General features: G+C 41.5%; 1 protein-coding gene across 6 annotated transcripts in view; it reads left to right on the forward strand.

Moving 5' to 3' along the window:
- The first annotated feature begins 2,082 nt into the window (after window positions 1-2,082).
- MTAP (methylthioadenosine phosphorylase) overlaps window positions 2,083-16,850 on the forward strand; it is a 31,495-nt gene continuing 16,727 nt past the window's right edge. For 3 of the 6 annotated variants that reach the window (XM_082336065.1, XM_082336066.1, XM_082336070.1), the window contains exons 1-4: window positions 2,083-2,115; window positions 6,859-6,945; window positions 13,139-13,197; window positions 15,617-15,784. In XM_082336065.1, the coding sequence (XP_082192191.1) occupies window positions 2,095-2,115; window positions 6,859-6,945; window positions 13,139-13,197; window positions 15,617-15,784 (335 nt within the window). In that variant the 5' untranslated portion in view covers window positions 2,083-2,094. The other 3 variants (XM_082336068.1, XM_082336069.1, XM_082336067.1) reach the window with 3 other exon arrangements.

Genomic DNA, 16,850 nt, shown 5'->3' on the forward strand with positions numbered 1-16,850 from the left:
GAAGTCTTCAGCCTCTGTGACAAACATCCCAGCTATGTATGAAGATCTCTAACATACACTGAAGACAAGACAATGAAGTGTTTAAAGCTGCACAGAGAGCAAATTCCAGCTGAAACCCAAGTTCAGCACTAGCTGCTACTGCCTTAAGTTATCAGGAATATACTTTTTCTGGCATACAACGAACTGCCTCACAGATCACAGCAGATTTCTCAGCTGCAATAAAATGTAGGACCTATGTTCAGTGATGAATCTGAGCCTGCATTTACTAGCAGATATGTGACATTTTTTAACAGACAGGTAGCAGTAAGTGGCACGCGAGAATGGCATGTCTGGATGGCTGAGGTCTCTCCGATAGATAAAGTTGCTTTAAAGAAAATCTATGACACTTTTAAAAATAAGTATTTCCAATTAACAAGATACTGGCTATTTTTGAAAGCTCTGCATTTGATATTTATATCTATTGATAGTAATAAAATACAAAAATATATCAAAACTATTGATGTTTCTCAAAATGTAAGATCATGTTATGGTAAAACAAATGTTCTGCTTAAATGTGTGCACTTGTGGCAACAAGAAAAATACCACAAATAGGAAAATGGTAATTATTAATATATAATGATACAGCACTTATCTTTTCATATCAGTTAAAGCTATATTTAGCTTGGTGAGCTAAATATATGTACTTTCTATAGATGTGTATTTCAGAAAGAAAATACAACTCCTTTTTTTTGCCAAAACATGCCCCAGTTTGTTCTCAGAATTGTTTTTCGATGTTGAAAAGACCACCCTTAATTAAAACCATATGAAACCTCTAAATGAATTGTTTTTTAACTGAAAACAAAACTCTTCCACTTAGTTACAAATACCATAAACTAGGAATTTTCACCTAGGTTAGAGCTGGAATTTTGGTCTCGTTTGTCATTTCTGGCAATCCAGGACAAATCAGAACTTCTCGCTTCACGTCACTGTTTTATAGGATGCTCCAGGGATTTTGTGGCACTGTTTAGTTCCACCATCTGTTGACAAATTGAGGAATTTGGGGGGGAAGTCAAATAAATCACAGTGTCTCCAGGAATATCGTATGTGGTCCGGCTGAAATATGAACCATCTGAAGGTTAATTTTCAGAGAGACTGACCCAATGCTTAGCATTTTTAGCACATCCTTATGCATTTAAGTAGGTAAATTATTTCTATTATACAACAACATTTGTGGAATACTGTTTTCTGGAACTGCAGCGTAACTTAGAAAAGTATTTACATACCACCACCTGCAGCACTACTCTCTTTACAAGCAGTCAGTGAAGACTCCCGGAGAGTCGCATGTAAACATGCAGATGAGAAGTATCAAAAAGAAAGCAGGCCGGGTACCCTGGCTGCAACTTCGAGAGGTATGTAGCAGCATTCCCATTGACTTTATAAAAGTATTTCCAGGATGAAAGCTTTTAAAAAAGTATTAAAGCCTTCACTGAGGACACGTTTCAAGGACGTAACAACATTTCGGGGCTTACAGACCAGATGATAGCGATGTTTCACAAGCACAGCGGAGACGTTCTGATGAGGCCACTGGTGAAGTGTAGGAACGGCATTATTAATAGAAATACTCGGAAATAATGGGATGGCAATATCCACTTCTGGAAAGGAGGCATCCTGGGGAAAAAGGGGAAAAAACAAAGCAGTTATGTCGTATACCGTGACACAAAATCACGAGAAACCCCATCTTACTCCGAGGAGCTGGTCCGCATCGGCTGTTCCCCATCGTTTCCTGAGGAATTCCAGCCGTGCGACTAGCTAGCACCGAGCTCACACCCGCAGACCGCTCCCTCGGGCCCGGGGCACCGGAGGCCTCGGGCGCCCCCGGCCTCTCCCACTCGGGCCGCAGGCACCAACCTGCCGCGCCGCGGGGCGCGGGGCCTCCCCCGCCTCTCCTCGGGCCGGGGGTGCCCGCCCGGCGCCCGGCCCCCGGCGGCCTCCCCTCAGCGCGGGCGGCCGCTGCCCCCTAGCGAGCGGCGAGGGCGGGCGGCCCGGTGGGCGGGGCCGGGCCACACGCCGCGCGCGCTCCCCCCCGCCCCCCCCCCCCCCGCCCTTCTCGCTAACATGGCCGCCGCGGCCGTGAAGGTAAGCGCGGATCCACGCCGCCACGGGTTGGCAAGGAGGAAGGCGGCGCCCACCGCCCGTCCCCGCCCGTCGCCTCCCCCTTTCCCGGGCTGGCGTGATGAGTGGGAGTGGGAGTGGGAGCGGGAGCGGGCGGGCCAGGCCGCTGTCCTCCTGGCGCTGCCGAGCACATGGCCCTCCTCCTCTGGCTCCCTGCCTGCCCGCCCGCCCGGAACGTGGCGGCCCTCGGCTGTGCCAGGCGGGAGGGGGACCGCGTGTCCGTCCGTCCGTCCGTCCCCGCCACCGCCGCCCAGGCCGCTGCCTCCCCCGCCTGGGGTCTCTCCGCCGGGGGCCGCCAGCCCCCTCACGGCGCTGCCCCAGGCGGCGGCCCTGCCCGCGTCTGCCGGCCGTGCCCCGGCGGGGGCCCCGGCCCTCCCCGCTGGCTCTCCCGCGGCCGTCCCGGAAGAGGCGATTTTTTTGTTTGTTTTGGGTTTTTTTCAAAGAAAGCGGGAGGCCTCCGGTGCTGAGGGTTTCTGACCCGGCTGCGGTGTGTCGGGGTTTGCCATATGGCAGGGGGAAGCCGCGGCAGAAGCGAGCCAGGACAGGACGTTCGCCTCCGGCTTGTCCGGCCCCTGAGTTTCAAAAATGGCTCCCAAGGGTGGCGGCGCGCGTCAGGGGTGAGCAGGCCAGTTAGGCTGAAACTCTGGGTTTCTGTTTTGACCAAAACATGAGTTAGTTTTCTGAGGTGAAGTAGCTCTCCCAGTTGTTTTGGTGTGTAGAAATTGGTTATAAGCTGCCTTTATTTTACAGAGACAGGTTTATTCTCTTAACTGTAAATTGTATACAGCTTGCTGTTCATCTTTTAAGTGAAAAGTCTTTTTAATGCCATTCTCTTCTCATTATCCCCAAGACAGACGAGAGGAACGCAGATATGTATTTGTTGGTTGTTAGTTGTCACAAAGACTCATAGCTGATCGTGCCAACGCTTAACATGTGCTAGTGCTTAAGACCCTCAGATGGACAAGTGTAGGCTGTTACTGCACTGATACTTCTGTGTCTTGTGCTTGAACCTCTTCGAGGAATTTCACCCAGCAGCAGGTTAAGAAAGGCATATGCTTAAGTGTGATCATTATTTGGACTCAGAGAAATGCTTTTGATTGTGTAGTTTCTTAGGTTTCACTTTTGTTGCTCTTCATCCCAATGTTTGAGATGGACTATACCATAGTAAAATACTTCACATTTCATTCCATTGCAATGCCATTTTATTTTAGATTTAAATCTAGATAATCTTAGTTGCAGCCTCCATTCATTTTTATGGGTTATCTGCTTCATGTCCCTTTGTACGATGCAAAGTCTGGAATTGAGGATACGGTTGCATCTTTCCATTCTTGAGGCTCACTCCTAGAGGTGACTGTCTCTGCCTTTTGAGGAAAGGTGAGACTTTTCTCCCTGAGTCAACTCCTCTGAGCCATTCTTTGCCTTCAGTGCCTGGGCTGCTAGGTGAAAATAGACCTCAACTCCCTTGGCAGGGTGTCTGCCTACTGGGCCTAGAGCAGCTGCATTCCTGTTGATAGTTCACTAGAAGGTCTGTAAAGCAGAATTTAATACAGAATCACATTTTGGGGTCTCTAGCCCCCAGACACAGCTAATTTTCCTGCAGATTATGTAAAGTGGAGGAAAAATAATTCTCTTGCAGGAGGTAAAATTAATTTTAGGATTGGAGCTGCCAGCTCCAAGTTGGCATTACATGGTTGGAGAAGCAGCTGCTTCAACAAATCTCTGCTGGCTTAACTTTCCTTCCACTGTAGTAGCTCTCCTGTGAATTACAGTAAGCCCAGCATTTCTCTAGCCAGTGTTGCCTAGGGTGGCTTGAAAGATGACCAAACTGCTGCTGAGATGTTCTGCAGGGAGGAAGAAGGCAAAAGCAAATTCAAGGTAGTCCACCTCTTCTTCTTGCTGTGGGTTCTCAACCCTGGGAGCTGTGAATGTTTTGCCAGCTTGTTGCACTGCTGCCATTTCTGACAGCATGGCCGTTGGTATAAAAGCCTGCTCTGGGACTGAACTGTGCAGCAAATCTGAAAGCAACCTCACCAGGCCTATGCTGCCGTGAATAGACCAAGTTCTGTGCTGCCACAGATCAGGTGCAGTGCTTTCTGGTACAGGCATGGTCTGTTACAGTGCTGGATCTGTGTGTTCATGAGGACCTTAAACCATCACAGTTCCAAAATAACTTTTATATCATGTAGCTGTAGCTAGCTGTCTCCAGCATTGCACTGTTTTCCTCAACAACTTTGACTTTGCCAGACAAAAATTCAGGCAGATAAGCATTCCCATTTGAATATTCTCAATCTTAGGTTATAGGGCACTAATAAAACAAGCATTATAGCAAACTGAAACTAGTTAAGTTACTGAAGGAAGCATTTTTTTTTTTCTAGATTTAAGAAAAGAAAAAAGTCACCATTTTGATCCTGGCTTCTGCTAATGTAGTAATCTTTCATGTTTACTGAACGCATGCATGAACAATGCTAAAGGTGGTCTTGTGTTGATTTTGAGTTTTATGATTGCTCCTGTTGCATACTTCTTACATGATTCTTAAGACAAAAATTGTTCATCCTAAAATTTATATAGTTTTCAGGATCTTCATGAGCAGTCTAACAATCTGAATGTTTGTGATAAATAAGGAACATGAGTAACATGGGGAACAGACCCATCAATACCACTGCAAACAGTGATCTAAGTCTTCCCTAATGCTTGAGTATATTCAGGGTTGGAGTTTGTGGGGTTTTACAGGTATTTTCCTTTGCACTACTCTTCGTGCTCCACAGGGGGGTAGCAAAAGGAAATAGGAGAGCTGTTAAAACTACTTCAGCGTATCAGCATTTACACCATCTGGCGTGAAGACCTTTCTCAGAGAAGTATTTGATGTGTCACGAAGGCCACAGCGCCTCTGCTTGTTAAAACAAAATGCTTGATGAGCCAGCTAAAATAGTGGTTTAACAAATGAGGTCTCTATGAATGTGGAAGTTAAGAAAAAGGTATAGTAAGAGACAGTTGGGTGTGTGTTTTGGAAGGGGGGTGTTGTACATTGAAGTCTGGAGGTTTTACTTGAGAAATGTAATTATTTTTAAATGTCTTTAAAAATGATAAAAAATGGTGGGAGTAATAAGTCATGCCAGAATGGTTCCAAATTTTTTTTTCCGCGATAAGCATGATGCGACTTCTTCAACTTAAAAGTGAGACAGACTTTGCAACGACTGGTTACATTGGAGAAAAAAGAAAAGCAGTAGCATTTTCTCTGTGTGTGATAAATGGTGACATTATTTTTAAAAAACATTACTAAGCTTGAGGTTGTGAAGGCCCTGACAGTACTCATTCCATCCAAAGAGCTAGAAGTGTTCTGAACTCAAGAGAAAACTTGACTTGATTGAAAATGGAATTATCCCTAGAAAGACCAAAACAAGATATTTTCCAATGATGAACTAGAAACAAGAAAATTCAGATGTGTTTTTCTTTAGCTGGAGTATGAAATCACAGGTGAGTTTAGTCTCAGTGAGAATATATGTTTCAAATTACCTTTTTTTTGTTTCCCCTTTTTTACAAAAGAACTAGAGCAGATGAGCAATGAGCAAGAACAAGAAATCGGTGATTACTGAAGTATGACAGATAGGTAGTAATTGTGAGTCACTTCATGCTTCTTCACTATAACTTGTATCAAAACACAGCACAGGACTTCTAGCCTGATTTCCTGAGGAAATACAATTTATTTTATTTAAGTGGCCCTTTGCTTTCCCCTCTCTTTTCCCTTTCCATTATGCTTTGAAACTGTTAGTCAATTTCACAAAATTTGGAAAGACTTCATAAAAAAAGTAGGAGGAGGAAGAGTCTGTTAAGTTTCTACTTAGGGAAAGGTGGTGAGTTGAATAAAACCCGACACCAGCGCATCTACACAGGAGAGAATTTGTGACCCAGCTACAGGCAAAGTTTGAATGAGAACTTACACCTTCTTAGGTACCAGACAACCTAATGTAAATGTGTGAAGAAACCCAGCAGTGCTCACAGCAGGTGAAATTGTCAGCAGATTCTTTTTATTTCACTTGTGAAGATGGTATTGAGCTGTCCCCCTTTTCAGAAGCTGTACAGAGACTATTTACAGAAACAAGGAAGTTCTTAGATCTTGGTAAGTCAACACAAAGACTTTCTAATTTTAGGGACATGGTTTAGTGGTGGACTTGGCAGTGCTAGGTTAATGGTTGGACTTGATGATCCTAAAGGTCTTTTCCAACCTAAACGATTCTATGATTCTGTAATTTTTGAATAAAGGTTTTCATTATTTTGTATGTATAATACTATATAGTAATGCCTGGTATTAGGTATGGCAGTTATGTATAGGACCGTTTTTCCCCATGTAAACAAGCCTTTGTTATAATATGCATTATACAGGTATCTCTCACTCATTAGAGGCATTCCCAAATACCACCCTTCATTGTTGTGTTGGGAATAAATGGTGAATTGGCACATCTTTGTGCATTTTCCATAGATTTTTAAATTTGGTATCTTTAAAAAGGAGAATCATAGTGTAAGAAATTGGCAAGATAAGTACAATTGTTTAAAATCAGCCATTTGAAATTTCCTGTTTGGGAAACTGTGCTGTAGTCTAGCCCCATCTCAAGCAGAAAATACATTTTGTAGCTGCCTAGTTAGTTTTTCAGACATGCTGTTAAATGGAGTGTAATCTCAAGAAGACTAATATGTACTTTTCTTTGTAAGATCGGAATTATTGGTGGAACTGGCCTAGATGATCCCGATATCTTAGAAGGAAGAACAGAAAAATATGTTGATACTCCTTATGGCAAGGTCTGTATAAATAATTATTATTATTATTATTATTATTATTATTATTATTATTATTATTATTATTACTACTACTACTACTATTATTACTACTACTACTACTACTGAGGCTTTTTGCTGTTTTTAAAGATGTTTGGATGCTTTAAGAATTTTCAGACTGTTAAATGAATGCATAAAATGAAGGCATAAATGTCAGATTGCTCCAGGAACCTTTCTGAATTGCAGAAAACTGCCCTTTGAGGTATGTGGGCCACCATTTTCCCTGTAACCACTGAATTATGCTTTACATACCAATTCTCTCCTTACAGTCATGCTTATAACCACGTAATTTGAAACTGATTTGAAAATGAAGCTCTGAGACTGTTTTGTGGCGCAGGTATTCTTGACTATCTGTCCTTCACATTGCTTCAGCCCCCTTCCTCAGCAGAGGGGAGTGGAGGCTAGGAGTGTTGCTCTATACACAGTGCCAAGTGTGTTATAAAGGTCAGTTCCTGCCCCAAAGCATTTATAGTAGGAACAGGCAAGACGAATGATGAGAGAGAGTTTTATAGGCAGGAAATCAAGGGGGAGAGAGGTTCTAGTTGACACAGGAAGTTCACAGCAGAACTGGATCTCAGATATTCTGTGATGTCATAAGTCCGGGTGCTTTATAATTGCCATCGGAATTACACCTTATGAAATCTACCAGTGTAAGCTGGTATACATACAACAAAGCATCTGGCATGTTTTTCATGGTGAGGGTGGTAGAACACTGGAATGGGTTGCCCAGAGAGGTGGTAGATGCCCCGTCCTTGGAAATATTCAAGGCTAGGCTGGATGGGGCTCTCAGCAACCTGAGCTAGTTGAAGATGTCCCTGGCCATTGTGGGGGGGGGGGGGGGGGGTGACTAGATGACCTTTAAAGGTCCCTTCCATCCCAAACCATTCTGTGATTCTATGTGGTAGCAGGAGCCATTTTACGGGTAGAAGCTTGCCAGAAAGCTCAGCGTTGTGGTGTGTGATTGAAAATCTGAATCCATGCCTCCATTCAGAGTAGCTTAAGGGGGATGTAAGCGTGTAAAGAGCAAGCGGAGTTTGTGTGCGCACCATTCAAGAAGGGGAAGGAGATAAAGATTAAGGGGGGGAGAAAGATAATGAGAAAAATACATTTTACTTTCCCATCATCCTTCAAAATCTGTTAACAAACTGCAAGAGAATGAAGGGAACTTGCCTCCTTCATTTTGTGTATTCTGCTTTCCAGACAGTAGCCAGCATTGGTCTGAAGTAGAATTCACTGGCTAAACCAAACCAGTTGCCATTGCATTCCCTGTTTTTTGAGTTACCCCTGCTGGCCTGTATCTCTTCTTTCTGCCTGTAGATCTGAACTCCTAAGAACTCGGGCCATCGGTCTGATGGTTGTTTCATGTAGATTCACTCCTGCATAGAATCACATTAACTTCAGTGTTTGAATGCAGTTTTCATCCTCATGGAGCAACTGGTGGATCAGCTTTAGTGTAAGATGTGCAGGGCTTAGACTGCAAGTTACAATGGCATAAAGTGCATTGAGTGGGTCAAGTTGATGGACTTCAGTCTGAAGCAGAAACAAACCTCATAAATTTAATTGGTATCATTAGGTGGATCAATGTTTGCTTATGTTGCTGCTGAGAGTATTTAGCGTTCAGGAAGGAGGTGTTACACAGCCTGCCTTGCTCATTTTAGAACAACAGAGATGAGAGAAGCATCTATTGCTGAATGTGAAAGGGCAATTGAGAACTTCCTTTTAAGTGTGCTTGGAAAAGTTTAGAAGTTTGTGGTTTATGTTAGTATTTTTTTCTGAAGTCAGTCTTGTTCTTGATTGTTGCTGAAATAAAACCAAATTGGGATTTTTCTGCCGTAAACATGCTTTTTCGTAGAGCTATGACATCAGTGGAGAGAGAATCTGCCTGCAATTTTAAGAACTAAGGACTTAATCTAAGTAAACTGTTCAGAACTTTGTGGTCTTTTAATTGCTGAGAAAATTAGAGATACAACATCAAGCCTATTTAGTTCAAGCAAAACTAGGAAGAATGAAAATTAATATCTGAATGCCAAAAGAAAAATGCAAGGTATAGTGAAAAAAAAGTATGCCCATTTCATTCTATCCTGTACAAATGCAAAATGTACAATTCTATTTTTCTTAAATTTTGATTTTTAACTCTTAAGTTTCTTGGCAAGGGCATAGCCAAAAGGCTTTTAACTGAAAACCTTTCTGGCGATGACATTCCTTGGCACCTTTGACATTTGACAACAGCAAAATAGACGTTTCTTTAATGGTGTTTCTTTACTTTTAGAAGCAGAATAATAGCTTACGTTTTGTTCATATAGAGTCCTTGAATCGTCTTCTGCTTTGGCCTTCTCAAATTGTAAGAATCATTCAGTAACAAAATTCACATCATTAGGGAATGTGGGGATATTCTTTTCAGGTGAAATATGGAAAAGTTTAAAGGAAACTAATATGAGAATTTTTACAGTTCTCTATATGGGCATTGGTCCTCCCATGATCTTTCAAGTTACATTAGTAATACTAGTGAAAACGCAGTACATTAGTTTTTTAAAAAATAAATATGCTTAAAGCTGTTAATACTCTAGCCGCCTTTTCTCCCTTGTCTGCTTCCACCATTTTCATTGCATCAAGAATTTGGTATTCTATGGAAAATACCCTAAAACCTTTTGGCATTCTGTCTCCAGATATGGAAAATATTGTTCTCTTGTAGGATAAGAAAATTGCTCACAATAGCATTTATCTTCATCATTGAGTTTTGAAACTACTAATAAAGCTTTGTTCAGAATATACTTTCAGTTAGATTGTTTTACTTTCTGGATGACAGAACTTGATTCTGAATCACCTTTCCCCAAATCAGCAAAATATCTTCCTGTTCTAGAAAATTATTTTAGGTGCTTCCCTCTTTTTTGGTTCTAGGTGTATCTGGCAAGCAAAGCGGGGAGGTGGGGGTGGGGGGTTCCACCCTGCAAATGAGCTTTGTATGCTTGCATCAGGAAAATCAGACCATGTGACATAACTCTTAAGCTTTTTTTCTGCCTCCCCAAAGCAATGTACATCATTTGGTTCCTAAACTAGATCACAGGTTAAATGAAGCCGTGGGGAACCTATGAGATACTTCTCCATCTCAAGTTTTCCTTAGATTTTTATTTGGCTTGTTCATTCTATTTTCTGTTCCAGCTTGCTTCTGAGGTGAGACCAAGGAAAAAATGAATTCTGCAAGCACCACATGAACAATACTTTATGCATATTTATGTTGCAGACAAAGGGGATTTATTTCAATTGTTTGTTACTGTCATAATTTAGGGTTAACTGCCCAGGGTTCCTTGCTTCCTTTTCTGTTTTGCAACACTGAGTAATATATATCTGACTTGGATTTTGTCGAAGGGGGAAGTAGTTAAATATGTATATGAGTTATTAATGTTTGAGAACTTTTTATTGGGACTTTTATTAAATCCTGCTTCAAAAATACTGTATTACAGCTTTAAATTCAGATTGTTCTATTGGAAGTTTTTGTTATTTTATCAGCATTTCAAAGCTCCTGACTACAACCGAGATAATAGTAGAGAGGTACAGCACTGGGAAGAACTTGTGGGAGAAAGAGAGTGGAACGGAAGCATACACTAGCTCTGTTACATGGTTAACACATAGTTTGAAATTTGTGTATCTTTCACTTCCTTGTAACTTTACACATGCTGATTTATCCTTATTTCCTCTCTTTTAATGACCCATGATGCAGTATCTGCAAATTCTTTTCTTAAACTGTCAGTTCATCATTTAGCAGGGCATTCTTTGTTCCAAATCTTTCTTTTCCTCTGCCTTGTTTCTAGCAGTCGTGCAAGAAGGGTTTTCAGGCAGTCACCTGGAAGATGCCCTGAATGTGTTCTGTGGAAATCTGTATAAAGATGATAACCAGTCCTGTTACACGGCCACCCTGAAGCCTTTTGAAGTGACTAGGGTGGCAGCAGATAGGGAAGGAAGCCCTGGCTGCTGCAACTAGATTTTGAAGCCTGTTGGATTTCAAAGCTGTTGCATTCTTGCTGCGTCAGCAGTGTATGCCAGAATGCAGTGAAGGTCTGTGGTGGGGATTAATATCAAATAGCAGTTAAATTGCACCTTTCTACCCCAAATCTTCTGGAAATTGATATGAACTTGAATCTATCTCTTGCAATAAACTTGAATCAGTCACTTGTAAAGCAAAGGATCCAGTCTTCAACTTACTGATCTTTGCTTTTCATTTTGGTAGGAGGCAAGGAATTTTGGCTAAAGTCCTCTTTAGTTTTTAAGAGTATTGTATCCTGCTGTAAGCTAAGTTGCATGTGTGCTCTCTAAACAAAACAAACACAAAAAACAAAACTCCAAATGCGTACTATTGTGAACTGTCGCTGTTATGGAATGTTGCAACATCAAAATGCCTTGGCAGCTAGACAGCAAGGTTTTCACCCTGTGTGAAGTTTCACTTTTTAAGCCATGTCTGGTTCAGAAGAGTATGTGTAAAGTAAGGTAAATAGATTAAGCATTTAAATGTCAATAGGTTAGTATTAAATGGGGACTTCTAAAAAGAAGGCAGAATACACTACAGTTCTAAAAATAATTATTCTGGACCATTCCCTTTATTAAAAAAAAAGTGGTAAATCTGTCTGGCAGAATTTGAATCTAGGTGATTCACTAAATTATGGTGCTTTGAAGAGATTTCACATTCAAAATGACAAAAAGAGCTGTGCAATAGGGAATAGAAAGTGTTGTTTTTATTAGAAATTAGTATCTCTAAAATGCAGCTATGTGGGACTCACCTATTACTTTATTCTAGATCTCTGCAAATTTTCATGTGTGTAGTAGAATTAACAGCTAAATGATAATTGAAATAGTGCAGCTAGCATTAAAATACAAATAAAATTATATCAGGTAGCAGGCAGCAGAACACTTATAAATGCAAATGTATGAGTCCTTCCAGACACTTGCAAACTTGTGATTAGTAAGTAAATTGTAATTTTGTTAATAGCTATTTCAGCTTTAAATCCCAGGGCATGGAAGGAGAGATTGCCAGAGTGGCTACCAGCTTATTTACAGTTTCTACTACACTGCAATAAAAAGAGTGAAATGCATGCAGTTCTGAATTGGGCAGGAGAAGTAGCACATCCAGCTGCACCACTGTTCCGTACAAGTGCAGTTTAGTATCTAATTAAACAGAGGCATTACATTTTTTAACGAAAAGATAAGCTAGAAGCATTGTGTGTTTCAGATACCTGATGCATATAGCCCGCGAGCAGAACACAGCCCCCAGAGCAGTTAATTTGTTGTGGTGGTTGATGACTTGGTAGCTGCCCCGCATGGGGGGCAGTGTGACCAAGGCAGGGCATGTGTCCCAGCTGTGCAGCTAAAACCAAAATGCTTCAGCTACCTGGCTGGTTGGTTAGTCGGGAGGAATTCTCATGATATAGCTGTGAGAGGAGAGCGCATGCTGTCTCCCGGTGCCTGGGCTGACCAAATACAGCACTGCTTCTGCTGCTAATGTACCAAAAGTTCTCTGTCATACCGCAATTCGCTTCCCAAAAGCAGGACTCCCAGCAGCAGGAAAGAGGGAGTTTATCAGGAAGCTGGAGAGGGAGTGAAGGGTGAGTTAGTGGAGTCTAGAACATGAGTGTGAGCTGGGGGCAATGGTAGAAAGGGGACAGAGAAGAGAATAGGGAGTGGTACGGAAAGGGACAGATTAAATGTGATTTCTGTTGGGAGGGGGCTTTTAGTAGGGAATAGCACCTGTTTAGCAAAAAAGCGGCCAAAGCTTACAGGAGAGAGTGAGACATGCTAACCAATTTAAAGGCAACATGTACATGCTTCTTTTTTTCATGTTTGTGTAGCACTGTTTGAAGTACTGTTTCAAAGTATTTGAAAGTATTACTCTTCCAAACCCTAAAGTAAGGAGTTGCAATATTAATGTTAGTATGAATACAGAAAAATTGTGATCATCCTTCTGGTGTCAAGTTTGATCTTCCTGTTCCAGACTGTTTTACTTATCTGTCATATCAAATTACAAGCTTATTGTGAGCTGAAGAAAATGTGAGACTGCAGTGATAACCAGTATTTCCTTTCATAACTATCCTGCTTATTTCTAAGTAGCAGTTAAGGCTTCTAATGCGATTGTCAGGCTGTAACTCATTCTTATTTGCTTGTTTTGCAGCCATCGGATGCTTTGATATTGGGAAAGATAAAAAATGTGGACTGTGTGCTGTTGGCAAGGTAAATGAGCATTTTAAGGGGTTTTATATTACATGCCTTAAAGTTTTCGCAAAAGTTTTTTCTGTTTACATTAGGTGAACTGAATTTTTACTCTGACTTCATCTTGCTCTGTGTCGTTGCCAGCAAAGTCCAGCAGAAGTCTGTGTTTTTTCCTGAACAAATTTGATGCTGCAGGGACTGAGAGTATTAAAGATACCATCTAGATTAGGAAAGAGAAATACAGTGGGGGGTGCTGCCCTAGGAAGATCGGCAGCCTGCAGGGTTGCCTGCTCTGGTGGTAGGTAGGTTGTGCGTGATAACCTCAGTAATCTGTCTGCTCCCTGTGTTTGCAAATTTCCTTTGTGAAACTGAGAAATTGTTCATTTCCAGATGAACTGTATCTCTGGTACCACTGCAGACTTTCCCAAATCGTTCCCTTTGATTAGTGAGTCCTCTGGCTGTTACCGTTATTGCTTAGGAGGCTGCATTCCATGTAGTTCTTCCTCCTGGGGCTGTTTTTATTCAGACAGCTCTTAGCATACTTGGAAGAGACTCTGGAAGCAGGATCTACAGGTGAGTGCATGGAAATTTCACACTAACGTAACTGGATATTTAGGACCAATGTGCTACTAGATTAAACATAAGAATACTAATGCTTCTCAGCATCCGAACACCATGGGCAGAGCCAGGTGCTGATCAGAGGGCCCATCAGCAGGTCCAGACAACTCAAGGTGATGAATCAAGTCCAGTAATCATCTGGGGAGTACAGGCAGGAGCAGTAGGAGAGGGGGCCAGAGATGAGGCTGGAGACAAGGCTGCAGCGCGTGTCCAAAGTCTCTCCAGAAGACAGGTCTGGTGGCAAACTACAGCATAGGTCTGAAAGCCATCCAGGAGACAGGGCTGGGGACAGGCACACCTGTGACATAGCTCAGGCCAGGAGTGAAGGCTGGGGCTGGAGCTTGGAGGCGGGAGCACCTAGGCTCACAGGCACTGGGTGTTTGGGTGGAAGTCCAGGGTGAGGCTGGCCAGGGCAATTACCAGCCAGTGGTGCACTCAGGGCCCCGATTCTTTTCATGCCAGTATTTTTCCATTAAGCTGCTGACTGCTGCCATCTTTGCAACTACACTTCTGTCTGTGGTTTTACTTTTCTTATCTTGCATGGACTTCGCTCATGTATCTTATTACACCTGGACAACATTTTTCTCATTTTCTCAAATGAAATGCTAAGCCAAGGTCTCATAGCTGTGTGGTATTGAAGTAGGCCTTGGGCTACGGATGGCTGAACAACTCTGCTGTGGTTTACATCCTCACTGGGATTTATGACCGTTGACATACGACCCCCGTGAGTTTACTTTTGGGGCTAAGGTACCTGCAACTTCACTTTGTGTTTTGGGAAAAATAACAGAGTTGCTCGTGATTGCCAGATTAAAAAAAGAAAGGCATGTATATTCTAGAAGAGGATTATGACAAAACTGCAACATGAAACAATAAATCTACATGCCTAGTAGCTTGTCAGAAATGCTAATGACAACATGGGAATCCTGCCTGACAGTGCTTGGTCATGTTGTATGCAACTCCCAGTTCCCAGTTGATCAAGTTCTTAAGACCTTTTGGTCTCTGTGAAAGAATCAATTGGGAAATTAAGTTCCTCCTTGCCTCTTACATGGCTGAAAATAATTTTCCGATGTGTTTAATCATTATGTGAGTGATATACCTCTGTAGCAATGACAGAGATAACGTGAAAGCTTGTGCTCCTAAGACTAAATATTTCCTCTCTTGGTGAAAAAACGTACTGCAACAGTGTGAAGTCACTCTTCTAATTCATGAAAGCTGTCAGATTATTTTAAGAGCAAAGAGAAAAATGCGATGATTCTACTGTTTTCTTTGGGAAGGTGACAGATGTAAAAAGTGTGTTCTTTTTGTTTTTAATTTCCTGTGATGTGCTGCTCTTTTCTGGCTGGGAAAATACAAACCACTTCTAAGCAGAAAATTTATAGGGGTGTATATACATCTTACATCAAATATATATATATATACATATACACACATCAAATTTGTTGTAGTGTATGGAAGATTTAATTTGCTACACCTGGGTTTTCAGAGTCTATGGAACCGAATTAAATTCAGAGAAAACTGCTTTTTGTGTTCTTGAAGCTGCTAGAGTATATTTCGATTGTATTTTCAAGATTCTTTTCATCGCAGTCTTGAACTTAAAAATTTTGCATTTAAAAAGAGAACTACAGCACTACTTCTTAAATCAAATACTGAGACAACCTTAATACAATTAGGAAAACAAGCTACACTGGAAGTAGCTGAAATGATCAGTTCCACTTCCAATGTTGCTAGGGAAATTACATTTCTTGGAATTCTCTTTATCTGGGAGAAGGAAGGCAATTTCTGTCTGATTTATTTTACTCTCTTGCAACATGTATCTTTGCAGACATGGAAGGCATCATACAATTATGCCGTCAAATGTCAATTACCGTGCCAATATCTGGGCATTAAAAGAAGAAAATTGTTCGCATGTATTGGTGACTACTGCCTGTGGTTCATTACGAGAGGAAATACAGCCTGGTGATCTTGTGATAATGGACCAGTTCATTGACAGGTGAGTAACATTTGTTCTTGATTGTGTTCTTAGTTTTGAGGGAGAAAAAAGGAGACGAGTGGAGTTAAACCATATAATAGTATGTTAATGTTAAATTAGGTTTTTGTGGAATGAGGTGATAACCTCAGTTCTTATGGGAAAAAGTGAGATGCATTCAAGCGGTTGTGATAGGAAAGAGGAATGACATTACAAGAAGTTCAGTTCTAACAGCCATAGAAGAAATACCAGGCTTTGAACTGGGGCCCCAAATGAACTGAAGTATAGCTCCTTGGGAGGAGTCTTCTGAAGAGAAGAGATCTCTTATTCTCAGATGTGGGGGAGGAACATGGATAAGAGCACAGGCTGTTCCAAATTTTAAGAAGAATCTGAAATGAGATGGAGAGGTGCAAGAAAGCTTAGTAGGAGCCAGGTAGGAAAATATATGCAGTAATCATGAGACTCTACAGAAGAGAGATCAAATGCAACCCAGTGGGAAAAGAGAGGAGGTTGTTTTAAAACAAGGAGAGATGCTAACATTTTTGATTTGCTAAAATGATGAGGAAGTAAAATTTTTCCAAAGTGTGTGTACTCCAGTCAGTCCTCCCTTCCTTGATTATCTGATGTTTAAAAAAATTCAAGCAAAGAGGGGGGGGGGGGGGGAAGCTAAAGATCACCAACTACACCAAATATTTCAAAAATATAGTTGCACATTTTAAGAGGTAATTTTATTAGTATTATGTATATGTGTACTATATCTGGAAGTCTTACTGATATTCCACACAATTTCAGGTGTTTGGAATGGTTTATGCAGCTTCTTTGTGCTTTTCTGAAGCTGCTGGCAATATTTCATTGCCAACTGAACATATATATACCTAGGTTTGTTCTCTGCAGTGCGGTGCTATTCAAGTTTTGACTTACTGACATTCTTTTGTGTGTGTAACTGAAATGCTTTTTCTTGTAAGAGGGTATGTTTTAAGTACAGTGTATCTAAATGACTAAGTACCCTGCAGGAGCAAGCCCCACATAAACTGCTTCCTATTATACTGGAGTTGATTTATGGGTGGAGAGCATCTGTATTGCTGACAAT

The sequence above is a fragment of the Platalea leucorodia genome (genome assembly GCF_965183815.1).
Source record: "Platalea leucorodia genome assembly, chromosome: Z".
Lineage (NCBI taxonomy): Eukaryota > Metazoa > Chordata > Aves > Pelecaniformes > Threskiornithidae > Platalea > Platalea leucorodia.